This window comes from Phascolarctos cinereus, unplaced genomic scaffold (assembly GCF_003287225.1).
Source record: "Phascolarctos cinereus isolate Bilbo 61053 unplaced genomic scaffold, phaCin_HiC Scaffold_4;HRSCAF=312, whole genome shotgun sequence".
Lineage (NCBI taxonomy): Eukaryota > Metazoa > Chordata > Mammalia > Diprotodontia > Phascolarctidae > Phascolarctos > Phascolarctos cinereus.
This window is the reverse complement of record NW_027555847.1, coordinates 691,059,198-691,083,148: the sequence shown is the minus strand read 5'-3', so window position 1 is coordinate 691,083,148 and position 23,951 is coordinate 691,059,198. Positions and strand designations below refer to the sequence as shown.

The 23,951-nt window shown below is 40.0% G+C and overlaps 1 protein-coding gene across 1 annotated transcript in view; it reads left to right on the top strand.

The window, feature by feature from the left end:
- The window catches only part of TMEM132C (transmembrane protein 132C), a 534,075-nt gene that overhangs the window by 463,464 nt on the left and 46,660 nt on the right, over positions 1–23,951 (top strand). Inside the window, exon 5 of the mRNA XM_021004376.1 lies at positions 10,067–10,210. Coding sequence (XP_020860035.1) covers positions 10,067–10,210 — 144 coding nt within the window. The remainder of the gene's footprint in view (positions 1–10,066; positions 10,211–23,951) is intronic.

The following is a 23,951-nucleotide window of genomic DNA, read 5'->3' as shown; positions in this document are numbered from 1 at the left end:
ATGAGAACCCTTTAAGTTTCTGCCCTTTTCCCACTGTCAGACAGAGAGTCCTTGGGACACTGAGAAAGGTAGGGGAGATCTGGATATCCAAGGGAGCTGAATAATCCTTTAGCTTAATCGTTCATTCACTCTTTGAACAAATATTTGAATCTCCACCGTTTCAAGTCCTATAGAGATTATATCTCCAAAAGGGCATGGCGATCTTGAAGAAGGGACAATGGATGGGAAAGGAAACCTGAGCTTTAGTTTTAGGTGTTCAGATTAGGCTATCATTACTAATGGTACGTCGTAATGAGCCAGATAAGGGGTTGCTATCATTCTTTGCACAGCCCTCTCTCTTATTCACTTGCATGTCATGGCATCACCTCCCTGAGTTCCTGGTGCCCTTCTAGAATGAAAGACAAACAACAGGCTACAGGACTTCTTCTACCACATCCCACCTCTTCATTCTGAAGTCTGACTCCAGCCCTGGAATACACACATGGGAAGCACGCACCCATGTTCTTGCTCTGTAATAGGAATAGTTACTCTTCCCTCCTCACAGCGCTGTTGCAAGTATTTGCCTGAGGAAGCTGGGTTGTTGAAAAGCTGGACATCTAAGCCCACCACTGCCCATCACCAACCTGGCCCACTGTGTTCATGTGGTTTGGCTTAAACCCACTACCAACAGTCTACCAAGCTCCTTCCACTAAATTATAAATTTCTGGAGGGTAGGGATAACGCTCAGAGTTGTTTGGGGTTTTCTAATCTCTCTATTCACAATATTCATCACAGTGCCTTGCACATAGTAGGTGTTTAATGTTTATCTACTATTGAATGAGTTTCTGGAAAGCAATACCATTCCCTTGTAGAGTTGATGGGCCCATGTTCCTTCCAAAGCATTGCTACCCCAAGCCTTAGTACACTTTTTTGGAAAAAAAAAATTTATTGACAACTTCTATTTTAACATCACCTACTTTTCCCAATGTATTCCTCATCCTTCCCCCTCCCAAAGAGCCATCTCTTATTTTAAAAGCTTAAAAAAAAACGGGATATGGGAAACAGTTCAACAAAATTGATCAATATATGGAATTCTGACATGATATGCAGTGTTCCTCACCCATAGCCCCCCACTTCTTCAAAGAAGCTGGGGGAGTTCCAACCCTAGTGCATTTACCTTGAACCATTACAGAACCAAGAACAGAAAGAAACTCACCCTTTGGGTTCCTGTGTACTCCTTAAATCCGCATAAATGCTAATGAGGCTGTCTTTGGTGGCCCAAGAGAGTTCTAAAATTCATTAAATCCATTAAATGAGTCCCATTGTGTCTGTTCATGGCAAAGAGACAGAGCCCTGAGCCAGAGGCTGCTTTCTTTTTCCTATGTCCCTATTGACATTTGAGAGTTTTTGTGACATCTCTGCCCCCTAGTGCCTTTTGGAATGAAAAAGGCTCTTGTCAGTTTGAATGTGAATCTCCAGTCAGTCTTTCCATGCTGCCTAGTGCAAGAAAATCAATTCACGCCCACTGCCTCTTGGTAATAGACCAGAAATAATTCCTGGGCCCTTATTTATTTTTGAAAAAATAAAATTTACTCAGAAAGTGGTCAAACCAGTTTCAATTTATGAAGGCAGATAAAACAGCGGCCTTTGTGTTCTCAGATGCCTTTGGCCCTTTTATAACTCAAAATGGCAGTGATTTAAACTACCCTCTTTTATTGATTCTTCACCTATAAAGTAGAACAGTCCTGGTGGGTTATGGGGAAGGAGGGGATGAGTGAAGAGGAGAAGAGGGGAGTTTTGGTAAGCTGAAGGGATTTCAAATAATGGGCATGTCATTTTCACGTTCTGTAAAGCCAGTGAGAGAGCGCCGATAAACATATTTTAATATCTGCTCTAATGAAGGTAAATTATACAGCATCACATTGTTAAAACCGGCCTTGCTTTTGTGATACTCTAACTTATAATAGAGCATATGAAGGCTGAAGGGTGTGCAACCTGCAATTTAAGACTTCTTTCTTGAAGGTAACAAGTCGCATCGTTGGGGGTGACAGCTTCTACTCCCTGCTAATCTCTGAATAATGCCAAACCTTCTGTGTCTCTGTCGAAGTTTGAGCCTAGCATTTGGATTTTTTATCTATTCTTAGAATGATAAATATGAAACAGACAAGGAAATAGGGAAGACCTATAGGGGGTGATGCAGCATGGAGGCAGCAGAACCAGGAATATATATGTGTACACTCTAAATGTATTATAAAAAAGCAAGAGGAAGGGAGGGAACTGGGCTGAGGGTGGTAGGATTTTGCAGAGGCCTTAAAGAGAGGCACAGAATAAATGCATGATATTTACATATTTTAAATTGTTTTTTGTTCATAATTACTGTCTATAATTTTAAAAAATCAGTGTCTTTTCCCACTTTAATCAAATTAGCATTTATTAAGCACTTGCTGGATGTCAAGTGCTATGCTAAGTGTTGAGTATACAAAAATAAAAAATGAAATAGTCCTGCCCTTAAAGAGCTTGCAGTTACTATTTTTTTAAGGAGATGAGTGCCATGCTCTCTAATGGCAATTACCTACCCTGGGCTTTTTCCATTCAGGGTCTTCTACTTATTTATTGTATCATTCTGTTATCCAACACTTCATTGTTAAACCAATGGTTCAAATTCAGCCCTCCCTGGGCCTTTAGGACCTTACTTAAAACAACCTTTTCCCCAGTCACATAAGCATTTTCTCTAAAGATGGGAGACCAGACAGAGAGCAAGCTGACAAAACCGGGCACTTGTATGAAGCTGCCTGACACAGTAGGAAATGGGGATCTGCCAAAGATGTCTGAGGGAAGTTGTGACTGTTTAGACCTGTTTAGTCCAAGTTTTACACAACAAATCCTTCTATTAAGGGGATTTGTTCTGCGACATTTGGACTCAGTCAAAGGGCCCCACTTGAGGACCTACTTGGCCACATGTGGCCTCGAGGCTGCAGGTTCCCCACCCCTGGTTTAGACCAAAGAGCTGCTTGAAGAGTGAATTGGACACTATTTTTCTTGGGCTGGGTTTTTTTTAGTTTTGTTTTATTTTGGGGGTTTTTTGGTCTGTGTTTTCTTTTGTGACATGACTAATGTGGAAATATGTTTTGCATGACTTCACAGATATAGCCTATATCAAATTGCTTGCCTTCTCAGGGAAGGGAGAGGGGAGGGAGGTAATTTGGAGCTTAAAATTTTAAAAAATGAATGTTAAAAATTGTTTTTATATGTAATTGGAAATAAATATATATAAAAATAAAAAAAGAACAAATTGGAGAAAGGAGAGAGACTAAAAGCAGGGCAAATAGTGAAGAAGCTATTTCAATGGTTCAAAATATAAGATCATAGATTCAGAACTAGAAAGGTCCTCACAGGTCACCTAGTCTAACCCTCCTAATTTTACAGAGGGATTGATACTCAGGGTCACACACATAATAAGTGTCTGAGCATATTCCACTATACCACACAGTCTTTCAGAAGTTGTAGGACATTGCCAGTCAGCATGGGTCCAAGTTTAAGTAGTGGATTTTGTACCACCATTCCTTCTTCAACTGCAAAGAATTTAGGCAATTGATAACATCTTTTCTCTAGGCTTCCTTGGAGTCAGTGTGACTTTGTATGTATCTTACATGTACCTAGTCATTTGCATGTTTGTCTAGGGCATATGAGGTGCTCAGGAAGACTAGCATCTCTAGTGTGACGGCTTGCCAAGTCTTTGGTGTCCACCTAATTCACCCAACTATTACTTGCAGCTTCAAGAAGCTGTAACATGCATATGGCCACATCCCAGTAAACTGTAAACCATCTCAGTGCTGGATTAAACCAGACTGAGGTAACCTACAGGTGAGTCAGGAGGATATCTACCCTACTCACGTGAAGACTTTCCCCATCAGAATGGGTGGATGAGAACAATTGTTTCAACAGCCATGAAGGCAGCTGAAGCAGGCATTGTGGAGTGCTTAGAGCTCACTCAGACATTAAGATGCCAAGTGACAAACTGCATCCCAGGTCATCACCAGTCATCTTGACTTCCGTCTTGCCACTGGACTTTGTTGACTCTGGAAAAGTAAAGCCAACAACTTTGTACCTCACTTGAATCCAATTCACCCATGAGTCAAGATATCACCCCATGATGTCAAGGGTCCTTTTTGAAAACAAAGGACACTACAACATGTTTGTCTCCCCCATTAGAATGTAAGCTCCTTGAAATCAAGGACTGTTTTTGCCTTTCTTTGTATCTCTCATATTTGAGCAGAATGCTTTGTAAGTGATAAGCACTTAACAAATAATTGTGGATTGAATGATTGATCAATTTAAGGCAAAAGCTCTGAACCTACCTCCCTGAAACAGTTGTTGACTGTGAGTAAAAATTCTCTGCAAATCTGAAACCATTATATCACATTAATTATAGTTGTTATAATACTGGTATTTGCATAATGTCTTTGCATGTTAATGATAAACCAGCTTTAGAGTTGGCCTGTTGGCAAACTTTAAACAATCAGGAGTGGATAAAATCTGTCACTTCCTCCTCTGCCTTTCAATCAGGCCCTTAACAGTCTGCCAAAACTTTTGAGAAATGAAATCATTATGAGGCATCTTGCAACCTCTCTCTACAGACTGTCTCATTTCAGTCACACTTGTTTCTCCCTATTGCTTTGCAAATATTATGGTTACTTCCCACCATTGAGCCTGCAGCATCTACTTACTTTTTTCATACAGTATCCTGGACAGGAATTGTGAACTGTCCTTCATTTTCTCCCTTTACACAGGCTTTCTGGTTAAGAACCAGGGATCATACGTGTTCCTATGTGTCCTAAGCTACTGAGGACAACAGTCAATGGGAGAAAATCAATCAAAAGCAGCTGAACCCTTTTTCTCCCATCTAGGTTCCAGGCAACAGGCCACTGTCCTCTGCACTCACTGGACCTCATATGGAGTATGGTGTACCACAATTTAAGAAGGACACTGATAAATTACAGTGTCCAGTGGAGAGAAATGAAAATGGAAGGGCCTTGAAGCCAAGAGATATGTAGACTGGTTGAAGGGATTGGACATTTTTAGCCTGCGGAAGGAAAGATTCAGGAAGGACATGATAGCTGTCTTCAAATATTTGAAGTTCTGTTCAAGTATCTAAAGTTCCGCCATATGGAGAAGGGAGTAGATACCTGCTATTTTGTTCAAAAAGCAGAACCAGGAGTTATGGTGGAAGTTACAAAGAAGCCCATTTAGCCTTAAGGTCAAAGAAAACTTTTTTATTTATTTATTTTTGCTTTTTGGTGAGGCAGTAGGGGTTAAGTGACTTACCCAGGGTCACATAGCTAGTGTTATGTGTCTGAGGCCAGATTTGAACTCAGGTGCTCCTGACTTCAGGGCCGGTGCTATATCCACTGTGCCACCTAGCTGCCCCCCCCACCAAAGAAAACTTCTACAATTAGAGCTGTCCAAAAGTAGAAGGACCCATTATAGATTTGTTGTCTTACCCTCTCCTTGGAGGTCTTCAAGCAAAGACTGGATAATGACTTGTCAGATACCTTATAGTGGGAATCCCTTTGGTATTATGGGTTAAGTTAGATGGTCGTTGGGATCCCTTCCAATTCTCACATTCTTTGATTCCAATCTTCATAGGATATTAGAGTTTAGAAAGAACTTAGAGATCATTTGTTGAAAACCCTCCCTTCATTAAATAAATGAGTAAACTGAGATTTAGAGAGACTAAGTGGAATGAGCTACTTTGGGAAGTAATGGATCTCCACTCCCTAAATGTGTATTAGTGAATAATAACTGATCACTTCTCAAGTATGCATTAGAAGCCATTACTGCTCCAATATGGTTTGTCTTGGATGGTCTTTGAGGATTATTATTCCAATTCTGATATTCTGGGATTCTGGTCAAGATCATATAGCAAGTTAGTGGAGTGCTAGGATTAGAACCCAAGTCTTCTGATTCACAATCCACTATGCCATGTGGCCATCCAAGGTGGAAAATGAAAACCAACATTCGTCTAACTGTATACTTTTTAATATAGCACTAATATTCAGAGAAGAAGTATGGCATAGTAGACAGGCTGCCTTAGAACCAGGAAGACCTGTGTTTAATTAAGTATCACCTCTGACATTTACTGGCAATATGATCTTGAGCTTAACGTTTTGGCATTGTAAGTAACTCTCCAAGACAAAAGTTTCTAATCTTTTGTTTGTCTGTTTATTTGTTTACTGGAGTCCAGTGAAACCTATGTAAGGCTTAATACCCCCAGGGCTTAGCATAGTACCTGGCCCATAGTAGGTGCTTAATAAATGTCTAGTGACTGACTCATTCTCAAAACAATGTTTTTAAAATCATGAAAGAAAACACATAGGATTGCAAAGAACACCAATTATATTAAAATACAATTATTAATTTTTTTTTAAATTGTGATAAGGATCATGGATCCCTGAAGTCTATCCATGGAACCCTTGGTGGTTAGTAGACCTCTGGTTCAGAACCCCCTGCTTTAAGCCTAGCTAGCTTCTACGTAACAGCCCCACTCTCCTCTGCTCTCATGGGACCTCAACTGAAGTGTGATGTACCACAGTTTAAGAAGTACTCTGATAAGCTACAATGTCCAGGGAAAGGCAATGAGTGAAGGGCCTTGAGGCAATGGTATGAGAATTGATTCAAGATAGCTATCTTCAAAGCAGAGAAGTTGCTAATTTATATTGGTTGAGGGTGTTTTCTATATGACTGGAATTGCAGTCTACTACTATCGACCATAGATTTGAGGTGAAGCCTGCCTGGGGCCAAACAGTCACCTACTAGATGGCCATTTGGTGCTGAACTATCTTTTTCTAAGACTGAAATTTGCTAGTAAAACAAACAAATAAGCAAACAAAAAAACCTTCAATCATGATTTATTACAATTTCATTTGTTTGTTTGGGTTTTTTTAACTGACATAGCCTTAAAACCAGCTAATCAAAATTAATCTACTTGGGAGTTGGCTATTTTAATGAGACGGTTAGCTATGTCTGAAAGATGGAGCTGCCTACCTTATCAGTAAATGTACCCATGGTTCTTTTTCTATTGCCTCATCTCAGAATGGTCCTGGGGAATTCCGGGAGCATTCTTGCCATCTGTAACAATCAGTCAGGGTGAATACAGACTCCCTTGATTTCAGGGCCAGCTAGAGCAAAATAGAGGATATTAGAGAAGAAAGTCCCGTGTTATTTAACCAGGGCCTGGGGAACAGTGTTCTACAACAAGGCAGGGAAAGGCCTGGGGTCCTTTCCCTCATCTGTGCTGCCCTAGTAAAGGAAAAGATGGCTTTTATTTCAGTGTTCTCCCTGGATGAGCTACAGAGTTCATCTTTCCTTCAGTTAGAATATTGTTTCAGAACTGAAGCCCGAAGCAGAAATTGGCCTGAATATACAAAGCTCTGAATAGACGTTGGGAAATCTAAACTCAGGTTGGGATTCCTGAGTCATACGCTCTGCCATAGAAAAATATGCAGACAGGTGGCATTTTCCAAATATAAACTTAAGACCCTGAAATGACATGCTTTGTTTATCATGTGAGACACCACAAAATATATAAATATTTTTAAATGAGATGTGGATAGATTTGCTCATATATATTTTTTCTATGTGTTAGAGTAGCTAGGTAGCATGGTTCAAATCCAGACTCAGATACTTACTAGCTGTGTGACCCTGGACAAGTCACTTCACCTCTGTCTGCCTCTGTTTCCTCATCTGTAAAATGGGGATAATACTAGCATCTACCTCCCAATGCTTTTTTTTTTAAGGCAATTGGGGTTAAGTGACTTGCCCAGGGTCCCACAGCTAATAAGTGTCAAGTGTTTGGTCTGACACCGGGTATGAACTGAGGTCCTTCTGACTCCAGGGCCAGTGCTCTATCCAATGTGCCGCCAAGCTGCCCCCTCTCAATATTTTTGTGAGGATCAACTGACATAATATTTATAAAGTACTTAACACAGTGCCTGGAACAGAGTAAATGCTACATAAATTCTAATTCCCATTATTTCCTCCGAATGTATTTATTCTATTCCCCTCCTGGTCTTTAAACTGCATAAGGAGAGGGATGTACAAGTAAATGTTTAGCAACCAGCTCTGAGCAAGGAGAAGGAGTGGGGGAAATGAGGGACATACACAGGAAACACTTTTAAGTTTAGTTTTCATTGTCAACATTTTCTCCATCACTTTCTTAAATCAGCAAAACAAGAAACCAATCCCTGATTTGTGGAGTTTATCGATTTCCAACGTGTAAATGCTCCTACTGGAAATTTAACAATCTCATGAGAGTCTATTTGAAATGGCTCCTGCATACACCTGGTCATCTCAGTCAATCAACAAGCGTTTTATTAAGCACCCACTGTATGCCAGGCACTTTGCTAAGTTCTGAGGATACAAGGAAAGGCAAAAGACAGTCGCTGCCCTCAGGGAGCTCCCAGTCTAGTGGGAGAGACAACATGCAGACAGCTACATCAAACAAGAGATAGAGAGAGGAATTAAAGATAATCTCAGAGGGAGGACTGGTGAGGAAGGTGGAGGGGTTAAGGTGGGGGAAAGGCCTTGTGCATGAGGGATTTGAGCTGAGTTTTGAAGGCAGCCAGGGAAGCCAGGTGTTGGGAGTAGAGGAGGGATGAAATGCCAGGAATAAGGGTCAGCCAGTGGAAAGGCATGAGAGGAATCGCAAGAAAGCCAGCGTCATTGAATTGCAGAATATTTGGAAGGAAGTCAAGTCGGAGAGAAGACCATAAAAGTCCTTCAGAAGTATCTATTGAGAGGTAGCTAGGTAGTGCAGTAAGTGGAGCATAGACTTTGAGGCTTGAAGACCTGAGTTCAAATTCCATCTATAGCTTTATAAAATAAGGATAATAATAGCACCCACCTCATAGGATTATTATGAGGATAAAATAAGATTTGTAACAGTCCCTGCTTAATGAATATATTTAATAAATGCCTGTTTTTACAAAAAAAAAAAGAGGTAGGAAGGAATCAGGATGTAAAAAGCAGAGGATTTTATATTTGATCTTAAAGCTAATAGAGAACGACTGGAGTTTATTTATATAGCGCCTACTATGTACCAGGACTATGCTAAGCACTTTATAGTTATCTTCTTTAATCCTCACAACAACCCTGAGAGGTAGGTGCTATTATTATCCCCATTTTGCAGCTAAGGAAACTGAGGGAAACAGAGGTGGAGAGACTTGGGTCACCCAGCTAATAAGTGTCCTCAGACACCCAATTTGAACTCAGAACATCCTGGCTCCAAGCCCGGCACTTTATCCACTATACCACACAATTACTCCAATGTTAGAGACTAAAAGATATCATAAAATTTTAACACTTTTAAAAAAATTGATTGAAATGAACACAGGGTAAGCCCAAACTCCCTGTGCACTTACGGTGAAAATGGATTACTGTATGAGATGTCCAGTGGGGTTATATTTTGGTTTGGTTTGGTTTTTTAACAAAAAACATCTTGGAGGAGGTAGTGTTGCACAGTGGTAAGACATCTGTTTCTGGGGTCAGAGGAGTTCAATAATACTCCCATGCCAAACCCCCAGCTATTTAAGCTAGCAAGCCCCTTGAACAAATCATTTCATTTCCTTGGGCCTCAGTTTCCTCATCTTTAAGAAGAAGTTGAAGTAAATGACCTCATAGATTGCTTCTAACTCTAGGTCTGAGTCTCTGAATCTTGGAAGTAATACAGTTTGATTGTTGGTTCTAATCTCTGCCTGTGTCCTCCGAGGTCAAATCATTTGGCTTATTTTACTCCTCCTGTTGTCTGTGAAATGGATAGAAAACAAAGCCAGTTAGAAGCCTAAAGTGGGATTCTTATTAAACTTCTCAGGAAGCTACATTCCAGGGAAGGTACATCATGGAAGCGTCTTCTTGTACTGAACTCGATCTGAACAAGGAAATGAGAAGTCACTGAGAGCTGGGTAGCTGTCTGTGAAATGTCGCTCCCGACTTGAGAGAATTTAGTTGGAACCTGTCCCCTGGAATCCTAATTCCCTCAGACATCCTTTGAGATGTAGCTTCACCCAGTTATATTTGCCTCTGTTGGCAGGATACAGAAATTCTGAATACAGCCATCCTCACCGGGAAGACAGTAGCAGTGCCCATCCGTGTGGTCTCCATAGAAGAGAACGGCGCCGTGATGGATATCTCAGAGTCAGTGGAGTGTAAGTCCTCTGATGAAGATGTCATCAAAGTAAGTGCCCTTCATTTACAAGCTAGGCTTACTAGGAGAGGGAGCTGGAGTATACTTTGCTTTTGAGTACCCTTTTTACTGGGAACCTTTCTTTCACATAATTACAAAAGCCATCTTTTGATTCAGTGACTTAAAAAAAAATCAGCTTTTGTGCCTCCCCTATGAAGTTTTTCTTGTTAAATTGATTATCTTCTATAGAACTCATAAGTCAAGTCAAGTCAACAAAAATTCCTGATGTGCCTGGCACTGTGCAAAGCACTGGGGTTATAAAAACAAGGGAAAACATAATCCATGCTCTCAAGGCATGAGCTGGTCTAAGGGGAGAGAGGGGAAACAACATGCAAACTATATACAAATAAGCTTTATATGGGAGAAATTGGAAATAATCAACAGAGGGATGGCATTGACATTGAAGAGAATGGGGTGAGGTTTCTTGCAGAAGATGGGATTTTATCTAAAACTTGAAAGAAGCCAGTTCTATGATAAATATTTTTTCATTTTAAACTGGTTGGTTTGGAGCTATCAATCAATCAGTAATCAGACACTTCTTAAGTACCTACTCTGCACCAGACACAGTGATGAGTATGGATCACAAGAGATTCTAAGCTCTTCCTGGACAAAGTGCTGGAGAACTTGTGTGGTTTGGTCCAATGAGAAGCTTCCCTTCTCGCTGCTCCATTTCCTTTCCTGAGGCACTTCAGTTAGCTTGTCAAGTCAGCAAGTATTCATTAAATACCTACTATGTGCCAGGCACTGTACTAAGTACACAAAGAGAAGATGGAAGGAAGGAAGGAAGAAAGGAAGGAAGGAAGGAAGGAAGGAAGGAAGGAAGGAAGGAAGGAAGGAAGGAAGGAAGGAAGGAAGGAAGGAAGGAAGGAAGGAAGGAAAAGAAAGAAAGAGAGAGAGAGAGAGAAAGAAAGAAAGGAAGGAAGGAAGGAAGGAAGGAAGGAAGGAAGGAAGGAAGGAAGGAAGAAAGAAGAGAAAGAAAGAAAGAAAGAAAGAAAGAAAGAAAGAAAGAAAGAAAGAAAGAAAGAAAGAAAGAAAGAAAGGAAGAAAGAAAGGAAGAAAGAAATCCCAAAATAGTCCTTACCTTCAAGGAGCTCACAGTGACTTCAGTGGTCCCTTCCATCCCTCATATCCCATGATTCTAGGAACTGTGGCTTCTACTTTCTTTGATTCTGTTGTTGTTGTTCAGTCATTTCAGTCATGTCTGACACTTTGTGACCCCATTTGGGATTTTCTTGGCAAAGATATAGGAGTGCTTTGCCATTTCCTTCTCCAACTCATTTTCCAGATGAAGAAACTGAGGCAAACAGAGTTAAGTGACTTGGCCAGGGTCACACAGCTAGTAAGTATCTGAGGCTGGATTTGAACTCAGGTCTTCCTGACTTCAGGTACAGCGTTCTGTCCACTGCCACCTAGCTGCCTTTCTTTGGTTCTAAAGTATTTCAAAGGACCTGTGATCTCATCTATTTGGAAGTCCCCTCCTATAATATAGATCACTGTCCATGCTGTGGAACTTTTGTCCATGTCCTCCTATAAATCTGCTCCAAGGAGTCTTCCCATTATGCTGGAGACCTTCTTTGATTTCTCCTGACTTCTCTAGAATGTCGTGTAGCACTCTGGATGCCCATTGGTCATTTGTCATCCTCACGATGTGATCAACCCATCTCCTCCTCCAATCATACATTTTTCTTGATGATATCTTTTGTTCTTTTTCTTTGGAATTGCCAATTCTTCCAAATTATAGCTCAATCCAGTGATAAGCAAATAGTAAATCAGAGAATCCCACAAAATCTTAGTATTTTAGCATGTGAGGGGACCTCAGTAACTATGAAGTTTAACCCATACCCAAAAGGAATTCCCATTATAACATACCCACAAAAGCCTGTAATAATAATGGAAGCCAACAAACCTCCAGGCAGGCCATTCTACTTTGGGGCAGATCTAATTGGGGCAGCCATATGGCACAGTCGATAGAGTGCCAGACCTGGAGTCAGGAAGCCTCTGGGTTCTAATCTGGCCTCAGACACTTACTATCTGTGTGACCCTGAGCAAGTCACTTAACCCTGTTTGCCTCAGTTTCCCCATATGTAAAATGGGCTGGAGACGAAAATGGCAAGTCACTCCAGTATCTCTGCCAAGAAAACCCCAAATGGGGTCACGGAGAGTCAGACATGACTAGAGAACAACAGCAACAAATTGTTAGGGAAGCTTTTATGCCATTAAGCCTAATGTTGCCTCTTTGCAGCCCCTTCCCAGAACACCTGGATCTGCCCAGAGGGGCCAAACAGAAATGATATTCTCTCTCCCTGTGTACTTGAACCTCCATGTACTTGAACTCACCTCTCCTACACCACATTCCGGGATCTTCCCTTCCCCAACCTAAACATCCCCAATTCCCTCAACTCATCATATTGTGATGTGAATTCTAGGCCCTTAACTCTCCTGGTTACCCTCCTCTAGACGCTGTCTTGCTTATCAAAGTTCTTCTTCAATTGTGACTCCCAGGTTTAGACATAGTCTTCAGATGTAACCCTGTGAGGACAGTCTACAAACCAACTGTCACCTCTGTCTTCCTGGAATCTACATCCCTCTGAATGCAGTCCAAGAGGCATTAGCTTTTTCTTTTTTTCTTTTTCTTTTTCTTTTTCTTTTTCTTTTTCTTTTTTGCTGCTTCTGCATCCTCCTCCTGACTTATATTAAGAATGTAGTTCATGAAAACCCTAGGTCTTCTTCAGACAAACTACTCTCTCACCCTGCCTTCCCCATCTTGTACTTATGGAATTTACTTTTTAAACCCAAGAGTAAAGCTTTACATTTGTCCCTATTGAATTCTATCCCACTAGATTCAGCCCAGAGCTCTAGCACAGGGATGGGGAACCTGTGGGCCTCGAGGCCACAAGTTCCCCACCCCTGCTCTACTCTGTTGAGATCTTTTTTTGAATCTTGACTCTGTTTTTCTCTTTGTGTCTCTGTGTCTCCTGCTTGTTATCATCTGCAAAACAGATGCCCTAGTGTAAATCATTAATAAAAATGCCATAAACATAAACACAAACAAAAAAGGTCTGGGTCAAGCAGAGATCCTTCAGGTCCTCCCTTGGATGCCCCCAACCCCACTGACATTGAACCACTATTGGCTAATCTTTGAGGGGAGCCATTCAACCAATTCCAAATCCATCTAACTGTATTATCTGTAGTTGACATCTCTTTATTTTCTCCATTTCCTTTTCCATTGAATGAGGGACTAACATTAGGTCAGGTCAAATCAACAAACATTTACTAAGCACCTACTGTGTGCAGGCATTGTGCTAAGTACAAAGAAAGGGGAAAAAACACACAGTTCCTACCCTCAAAGGGCTCACAATGACCTTAATGTCCCCTTCCATCCCTCACATCCTATGATTCTAACAACTGTGACTTCTACAAGAATAGTATGAGAACAACATGAGATACATTATCAAATGCTTTGCCAAAGTCCAGACAGAATTCCTTCAATCTTATATTTTAATAACTGTCAAAAAAAGGAAATTAAATTAATCTGTCATGACCCATCCTTACCCAAGTTAAGGTGGTCCTTTGCAATCACCCATCTTTTTTCCAAATGGTCATCAACCATCACCTTAACAACCCTTTCAAAATTTTTTATAAGAATTGAAGTCAAGTCCATTGGCTTATTGTTTTCTTAACCCTTTTGGAAAAGTGGAACAATATTTGTCCTTCTCCAATCTTTTGATAGCTCTTCCTTCTGGCACTCTCTTGGTCATGTACTTTCAAATAACACTGACAATGTCTTAGTAATCACATCAACTGGTCCTTTCAGTACCCTGAGATGTAACTCCTCTGGGGTAGGTGACATCAATCCATCAAGATCAGATACATAATATTCTTTTTCTTTCTTAGTCATCTCAAATATCAGCTCCCCATTGGCTATTTTTGTGATGTCTAGTATGGAGGTCATTCTCCTTGGCAGAGAAACTAGAAGCAAAAACAGTACTGAACAGCTCAGCCTTCTCTCTCTCATCAATTACCATTGTTCCATCTACCCCAAACAATGGTCCTACCTCACATTTAATCTTCAGTGTGAGATTATTAAATATAGGTTAATACAGGAACAAGAAAATGTTATTTTTTTCTTTCATTCTTCCTCTTCTATAATCTCTCATCTCTCTTCTTTTTGCTTCAATTGGTTAGTCTATTTATGTATTTTTTGCATGAATCAACTTTGGCATAGCCCCCAAAAACCCATCAAACCAATGAGTCTATGAAAGTATCGACAAAGAGTCCATCCTTTTATTGGTGTGGAAGTTACCATGTATTACAGTAAATGGAGACTTGAAGAGAAATGGACAAAGGAATTCTCTGCACAAAGCTTCAATGTATGCCAGCCTGGCACACAGAGGGCACTCAAAACTTGGTTTCTGATTTAATTGATTTGATTTGATTTGACCTCAAGAGAGAGCAACTCCGTCCTGTTGGATAAGTGTGGAGAAAGTTCATTTTAGAGAGGAACCATTGTTTTGTTTTTAGAATAATAGCTAAATGGGCATGCATGTCAGCAATGCCCTTCCCCTGCCTTTGTGGAAGCATTTGACATGAATAAAAGAGACACTTGGCTCCAACTTCCATTTTGCTGTTTTCTACGTCGCCTAATGCAACCCAACCCCCAGCACACCCACAGCTCCCATGTGGCCTGCAAAGCCCACAGGGTTATTTGGCTTTTACCATTGACTCCTGTTGTTTTCTGAAGGCAGAGGCTCTCAATATATTGTTGTTAAGGCTTTTGAAGGAGACTGACAGCCTTGGCTGATTTTTTTTTTTGGGGGGGGAAGGGAGGGCTGTTGGAATCCATCTGCCAAACAGCTCTAAGATAGGAGAGAAACAAATAAGCAATTTTTCATTGGGGTTTAATTGAGTGGATTTTTCAGGCCTCTTTCCTTTGCTTATAAATATGTTGTTCCAGGAAGGTTTAAAAGAAGAGGCTATTAATGTTATTTTTAGAGAAATATTCAATTTCTACCCCCAGGGAAATAAGTAGATTAGAACAGAAAATTACCTGCTGAAATAGCCCTTAGTACCCCTAGATGTTAACAAGAAAGTGCAAAGTGTGGTTCAAATGGAATTCATCCACATGGTTACTATGTGCCATCTTTAGTACGTGAATATGCCCAGCTTATAAGGAGTCACTGAAGCAATAAACCCTATTGCTACCAGCCTAGTTAACAGAAAGTGTTAATGGGGCTTCTGAGAAGCTGTTGATGGTGACATGCCATCATTCCCTAATGCAAGCTTCCTTTGCTTTCCTTCTTTCCCCCCCCATCCTCTTCTATTCTCCCACTTCCTCTCTTTTATTTCCTTCCCTCTCACTTCTTCACCCACTCCCTTAGCTATGCCTTGAGTCATGTCTTAATCATAGTAGAGCCCTCTGGGCTAAAGAAGTTTGCTAACCTTAGCCTCCCAAGTCATTAACCTCCTCAGCTGCCATGGTCTGAACCTTCACTCCCCTCACCTATAAGCATTCAGCCTCCATGATCCAAAACTTGGAAATTTCTCTCTCTGATCACAACCTCCCAATCTTTTATGTCCCCTCTCTCCCATTCTCCCTTTTCACTTCAAATTCTTACTTCTCTCCCTTTTTGCTCAGTTCTCATTCTTGTTCTGGACTCACTTTCTTCTCCATTCTCAGTCTTGACTGTAACCAACTATACACTATCATGTGCCCTATATCCTATATCACTTACGACTGGCCATACTTCAACCCTGGATTACCACCTCCCACCAACCATCATTGCCTTTTCTGCTCTAACACTCAGGATGTTGGGTGCTACTTGAGGAAATCACACAACCAGGCCAACTAGATCCACCAAAAATTTGTTACCTGCTGTCATTTGAACTGCTACCACTGCCCAGCAAACCTTTTACTCATTCTTAATGGGATGTCTAGCCCATTCCCCACAACAGTAGTCCCAGACCTTCCTGTTTCTCCTCCAACCTCCTACACCAACCTGTTTCCACCAACAAGGTACCTTGCCTCCTACTGTATAAGAAAGTAGAAAGTATCTCTTCTGCTATATTCAACACCTCAAAACCCCTCAGCATTATTCCTCATTCTATCTTTCTTTGCTCCAGTCTCTGATGAAAAGATGGGTTGTATCCTTGCTGAGACCACTTCCTTTACTATGCTCTTCATTCCATCTCTTCTAGGAGCTTGCCCTTTTAAATCCCACCCAACCTCCATACTGTTCAATGTTTCCCTATGTACTGGCTCCTTCTTTGCTACCTATAAGCATACTCAGTTCTCCTCTATGCTCCAAAAACCCTCACTTAACTCTAGCATCCCTTAATCAGTTGCCCTATATCTTCTCCATTCTTCCACAGTTGGACTCCTAGAAAAAACTATTTGCCCCCATTATCTCCATTTCCACTCCTTACATGCCATTTCTGACCATACCTCTCAACATTTTGACTTCTCTCTGCCATTACCAAGAACCTCTTAATTCCTAAGTTCAATAGTCTTTTCCCATTGCTCATCCCTTTTTAACCTCTCCACCATATTTGATGCTGTTGACGACCACCTCCTTGTGGATATACTCACCACGCCCCAGGTTTTTGTAACATTCATCTCTTTTGGTTCTGCTTATTTTATTATTCCTTCTCAGTTTTCTTTGTTTTCCTGCTAGGTCATTATAGACATTCCACCCCTAATTGTAAGTATTCCCCACAGCTTTGTCCTGGATAGCTTCATCTCTCAAAACCCTATCTGTTAATGATCTCATAGGTTATCATTAATTCAGTTATCATCTCTAGATGATTTCCAGATTTATCGTATCAGCCCTGCTCCCTCTTGAGCCCAATGCCTATATCACTAACTGCCTGCTTGTTCTATAGCTTCCCCTAGATATCCATAGATATTTAAAACTCATCATGTCTAACATGGAAGTCATTATCTTCCTGCCCTAGACTCACCTCTTTTCTAGGCTTCCCTATTTCCACTGAGGGCACCTTATCCTTCCAGACCCCCATCTTTCTCACTTCAGCAACACCCCATAGGCATCATGGCCATAGAGGATGGAACACTGGACCTGAGGTGGACCCAGATGGCTCCAGAGGAGAGAGTGAGACTGGTGACCTTGCACAGCCCTCCTTCACTTAAATCCAATTCACTTGCATGTTATGGTATCACCTCCCAGATGTCATGGTTATCTTTGAGAAAAGAACAAAACAGCCTTCCCACATTAGATTTCAAGGTCCTGGAGGGCAAAGACTGTCTTTTTAAAAAATTTACATTTGTATCCCCAGTGCTTAGTACAATGCTTGGAACTTACTAAAGATTGACCCATTGATTCTTTCTCCTCTAATAATTCTCTGAGGCATCCAGATCCAAGGGTCATACTTGGAGTCAGGAAGACCTGAACTGAACATGTCTGAGTTGAGCCTTCAAAGATGTGGGGGATTCTAAGAGGGCAACATGGTATAAAAGAAGGAGGGCTGGAATAACTTGTATTAGGCATGGGACCATTTCACCTGTCTCAGCCTTGGTTTCCTTATCTGTAAAAGCTCATAAGGTTGTCATGAAGCTCAGATGAAATAATATATATCCAGGTCTTTGTAAGCCATAAAAACCTATATAGACATTAGTTATTATTATGACAAGTTCAACAAACATTTATGAAGTAACAATTATGTATGAGTTACTGCTAGGCAGTATGAAGACCATGACAAGAACAGCCCCTCAGCTCATAGAGCTTTTGGCCAAGGTCTTCCCTAAATTGGCCATTCTGAAAGCCATCACCATGCCTTGGCATAGCCTTGAACTCCTCAATTCTACCTTTTTGTACCCTTGACTTTCTTCAAAGCTCAGCTCAGATGTCTCCTCTTCCTTATCCCTCCTGTTTATGGTGCTCTCTCCCTCTTAATTTATCTTATATTTTTACATATTGAACTATAGATTTGGGACTAGAAAGGACACTTGAGACCACCATGTCTAGTACCCACATTTTACATATGGAGAAATAGGCACAGATAGATTAAGTGAATTATCCAGGATCACACAGACAGTGAGAATCTAAGGCAGTATGGGAAAACAAGTTTCCAACACCACACCAGATGTCATTTAATCCTGGTAGAATATAAGCTCCCTGAGGGCGGAGACTGTCATTTTTGCCTTTGTATCTCAAGAGTCTAGAATAGTGCCTTGAATATTTGAATTAAACTGAATTCCATTTTGTATGCATATGAAGACACATATATGTCATATACACATATGTATATATAACATATATTGTATTATATATACATATATATGTGTGTGTGTGTGTGTGTGTATATATATATATATATATATATATATATATATATATATATATAAAATATGTATGTAATGTAGAGACGCAATGTGTCCCAGAAGTCTTGGAGCAGCTTTAATAGCTTAAAACTGAATTAAGACTTTTGGGACACTATGTATATATAGTTGAATGAATCAATGAATGAATGAAAGAAACAGTATTTATTTAGTACATATTATGTGTCAAGCCCTGAGGATACAAATAGAAAAAAATTGGATTAGCTTCTGCTCTCAAGGAGCGTGTATTCTAATTGGAATGGAGATCACATCTAAAAGAAAGTTCTGCAGGAGGTTAGATGGAAAAACCTAGCAGTCCTAAGGGTGCAGCAGTTATTCAGAAGTGCTTAGAGGAATGAATCTTGAATTAAGTGCCACATTTAGAGAAGCCTAAGAAATCCTCCCAGAATGACGCACTCCAGCCCTGGGAGAACAGAGATGATTGTGTGTTCAGGGACTGCTCCTGTGGTCATTAGTTACTGTACTATGAGGAGATCACCAGTTGCTATGCTCACAGAATACCTTTCTGTGGGGAGACTTGTGCTGTGCGATTTAGACCCTCGTTAGAAAAAGTTCATTTACTGAATTTATGATGCAGCAAGCCTGGCTTTTGGGACATGATTCCAGCTAATGGGTCCCAATGCAGAGCTAAAAATAAGGCACATGTGTGTCTCACTTTTCCCCTAGTGACAAAAGGTGCCTCAAGTTAATTCAGCACAAGCAGAGCGTCTGGGCTTGTTTCACAGCCTGATTTTTTTTTTTTGCCCTTAAGCTACAGCTTCTGTCAGTATTACCACTTCTTTGCTACCAAATTCACTATTGATTTTATGAGCTATAAAAGATCTTGAGAGCTTTAGACCTCCATACAATGGTCTTCATCTTTTGAAGTAGCATGGAGAAATTGACATTGTGCTAAAAAACAGGAGCTGTCAAAGAGAACTTGTTTGGGGTCAAAGGACCTGGGCTTGTATTTTGGCTCCACTGCTTATAACCTTGTAAATGGGTGACTTTGGGCAAGTCACTTTGCCTCTGAGTCTGTTTCTTTAGTGATAAATGGGGAGAGGCTAGTGTCAATTGCAGAATGGCTAAGCATATTGTGGGGTGTGAGTATAATGGGATATTACAATGCCATCAGAAATAGTGGAGGAAGACTTGTATGGACCAATACTGAGTGAAGAAAGTAAAACCAGATAACAAATATGCACAATAACTAGAGAGCTGGAGAGACACAGACAGAGACAGAGAGAAATAATGGATGGATAAATAGATAGATCTATAGGTAGGAAGAGAGATATGTAGGTAGATAGGAAGATAGATTTGTAGGTAGGAAGATATATTAGATGATAAATGGATGATGGATAGATATGTAGGTAGATAGATCTATAGGTAAGTAGATAGATGATAGATGGATAGAGAGAGATGAATAAATAAATAGAAGGAATAACTGAATAAATCCGCAAGTGAACCAAGTAACAAACAAGTAACATTAATTTTTTTAAAAAGAATGCCATGCAATTATGATGGCAAAGCTTGAAATGAGAAAATGCATTTTCCTCTCTTCTTTGCAGAGGCAGGGGACTATGAATGCAGATCATTGCTTTTATCAATCAAATCAACAAACATTTATTGAGTGCCTGCTCTATGCCAAGAATTGTAGCATACAAATTCAATATATGAAACGATCTCTATACACAAGGAGTATACATTCCAACCTAATGGGATTGGCGTTGAAGATATCCCTTCTTACTTGGTCAGAACGAATTTTCTCACTTCAGAATAATTTCTAACCCAGAAAGCTAGCTGTGATCTCAGTCAGGATGATTTCAGTGGTTTTTTTTTCAAAGTTGGCTCAAGATGCTCCATTTTTTTATACATATGTACTTGTTTATTCTTGAAGGAGCCACATGGCTCACTCATAATGATGCCCTTTGCCAAAAGGCTAGATTATACAGATGTACTTTTCTGCTCTGTTGCTAACTGGGTTGTTAACAGTTGAAGTGTTGAGAACACTACAAATGTCAAAGCTGCTAAAAATGAAGGTAATAGGAATGGGTATTGGGAAATACACACTACTCAGGGCCCAATTAGATGCCTTAGTTACAAAGAAGGTTGAAGAGACACTTTGAGGCTGTTTTTCACAGGAACATAAGTTATGAGATAGACCTGAAAAACTTCAGTTTTTCCTATTGCTAATATTCATATTGCTAAATCTTTAACTGAATATCTGAGATCAGTCAGTCCTGCATGAATCTTGTTCATTTAAAATCAACTGGAATGGACACACCATTCCGAAGTTAACAGAGAATTACTCTTTTACCAAAGATTTCAGTGAGTCATCTTGGCAATTTAGTCTTCCTTTGGAGGAGATTTTAAGTTGATCAGACTGATTGCTTGATTTCACCTTCTGAATTGAATACAGTCCACATCATATACCTACTATGTGCAAACTCATTGAAGATTCAAAGGCAATTCAACTGAATTCAACGAGCATTTGCTAACTTCCTGTGAAGTGCTACGAGCTGGAGACACAAAGGAAACAGCCCTTCCTTCAAAGAAATTTCCATTCTACTTGGTCATTGGATCATAGGGTCATAGAACAAGACCTGGAAGGGACCTCATAGGTCATCCCAAACAACTCCCATCATTTCACAGATGAAGAACTCAGTCTCAAAGAGGTAATGTGACTTGGCTCAAGGTCAAATAGGTAATAAGTGTCAGAGGCAGGATTTGAACCCCTAGTCCTCAGAAGAATGCCTTTGGGGGCATTGTCATTGACCTCCGCCTTTGCATCCTTTCCCCTCCTTAACTGAGAAAGCAAGATGTTCTGAAACCGAGAACCAGACCCAGTTGAAGAGCCCATGAAGTGATCCTGAAAGTTATTATTGATGAGTGCAACCTATTTAAAGACCAGTTGATTTTGCCTCAACATGAACCCATGGATCTCAATAGAATTAGGGAACTATTCTTAGCAACACCTAGCAGTGAAAATCCAATTTCAGAACTTAATTGCCTCTGGAGGCAGAGTCAGGCTCCATTTAGAGAAGACTTTCCATATCATGGGCTAATAGTGTCATTGATTTAGTGTTAGAATAGACCTTAGAGGTCAAGCAGTTCAACCCCCTCATTTTAAAGATGAGGGTTTTTAAGGCTAAAGAGATTGAATAATTTCCCCAGGTAGCTGCCCAAGACCACATGGCTAAGAAGTGGCAGAGCCTGATTTTGAACCCAGATCTTACCACTCCAAGTCAAGTGCTCTTTCTACTGCCTCCATTGCCTCCATCTTTCACATCACATAGCCAAAAGATATTATTTCTTCCTACTTACTACTGATCTTCTTGATAGCAAAGACTATCTTGTTTTTCTATCTGTGTATTTATTATACATGTATATCATTTTAACATATGTTAATATATGTTTATTTTTTCTACCTGTGTATTTCTATCTTAGTATATTTTTGCACATAGTAAGCCCCTACTAAATATTTGTCCATTCATTCATTCACTCTTTGAGTCATCAGCCTTCCCAATCTACAGTAGAATCCCAGATTTAAGAGACGTTTGTGATCCTTTAGTTTAGACTCCGAGATAAGGAAACTCAGCCTTAGAAACACTGAATGACTCATCCAAGATCAAACATGAAATAAAGGGCACAGCCAGGATTAGAAGCCAGATCTTCAAACTCCAAAATCCAGCACTCTTCCTCCTTTGCCCTTTTATGTCTTTAGTTTGACTATTCCCTAAAGAAGGCGACACCAAATTGTAGGTGGCATATTTTCAACAACTCAAACTTAAGACTTGAAACACCAACCCGGGGATCCCAGGTTGGAGAGGTGTGTACTCCCAGGCTCTGGCTCTGAGGAGGTGAATCCCTCAGAGCCACTGAGGAAGAGGCTGGTAGGAGAAAACAAAGCCTCTGGGCAGGACAAGCAAGGAAAGAGCAGGTTGTTCTGACCCTGAATCTTCAGCGGCAAAGAACACAATGTTCTCATAAAGAGCTTTTATAAGGGACAATACAATTGATTTATAAGTCATGTTTTAACTTAAGTCAAATGAGCTGTCTGAAATTGGTTAGCTGGGCACAATGTTTTTAAAGCTCAGTGGGTCTAATAGCTGGGAGCAAATGAAATTGGGAAGGAGGAATGGTTTTTGTTCTGCACTATAAAATATATAGGGGTACAGGGCAGATCGGGATCTGGACATCTGTTTATTTATTTGTTTGCTACGGGAAAAGACTGTATTGGAAAGAATTGACATCATTAAGGGTTCTCTCTTCTCTCTTGCCTGATGCTGACATTTCTGCCTACGATCCCAACCCTAAACAAATCACTTTCCCTCTCTGGGACTCAGTTTCTTCAGCTACAAAATAATGGAGTCAGACTGAATTCTTTCTGTGCTCTCTGGCAGCTTGGTGTTCTTTTTCTGTAGGTTCAGCAGGGACCACCGCTGCCCTTTCATTCATGTTGTGTCTCCCCACTGTCCAGAACACAGTGCCCATGGCACTTGAATAATAATTATGACAACAACAAATATTTATGTAGTGTTTTAAGGTTTGCAAATCAGTATGTACACATATGCATATACATATATGATTTATGTTTACATGTGGATTATATGTACACATCCTTCATGCATAAGGATAGCTTGGTGGCACAGCGGAGAGAGTGCTAGGCCTGCAATCAGGAAGACCTGAGTTCAAATCTGATCTCAGACACTTACTAGCTTTGTGATCCTGGACAGGTCACTTAACCCCTGTTTGCCTCAGTTTCTTCATCTGTAAAATGGGGATCATGGTAGACCCACCTCCCAGGGTTGTCATAAAAATCAAATGAGATAATAATTATAAAAAGCACTTAGCACAGTGCCTGGCACATAGAAAGTGCTATATAAATGCTAGCTATTATTATTATTATATGCATGTCTATACATATGCACAGTACTTTGCAAGCCTTAAAGTGCTGTATAAATGCTTCTGTTGTTGTTTTTTTAATATATATATGTGTGTGTGTGTGTGTAGATGTGTATGTATGTATATATACACACACATATATATAATATATATAACTATTATCCCACTATATACATATATAAATGTATGCTTCTTTATCTGTATATATAGACATATGTGTATAGCATGGAGATGATTTGCATATATATATATATACGTATATATATATATATATATATGTGTGTGTGTGTGTGTGTGTGTGTGTGTATGTATATATAATACTTTGCAAACCATAAAGTATTACACAGATTTCTGCTTGTTATTGTATATGTGTATAAAACATATACTATATAAAATTATACGTGTGTACATGTATATTATATGCTATTCCTCATATCTACTATATAATTATGTATATATACACACACATTTTATATATATATATATATATATATA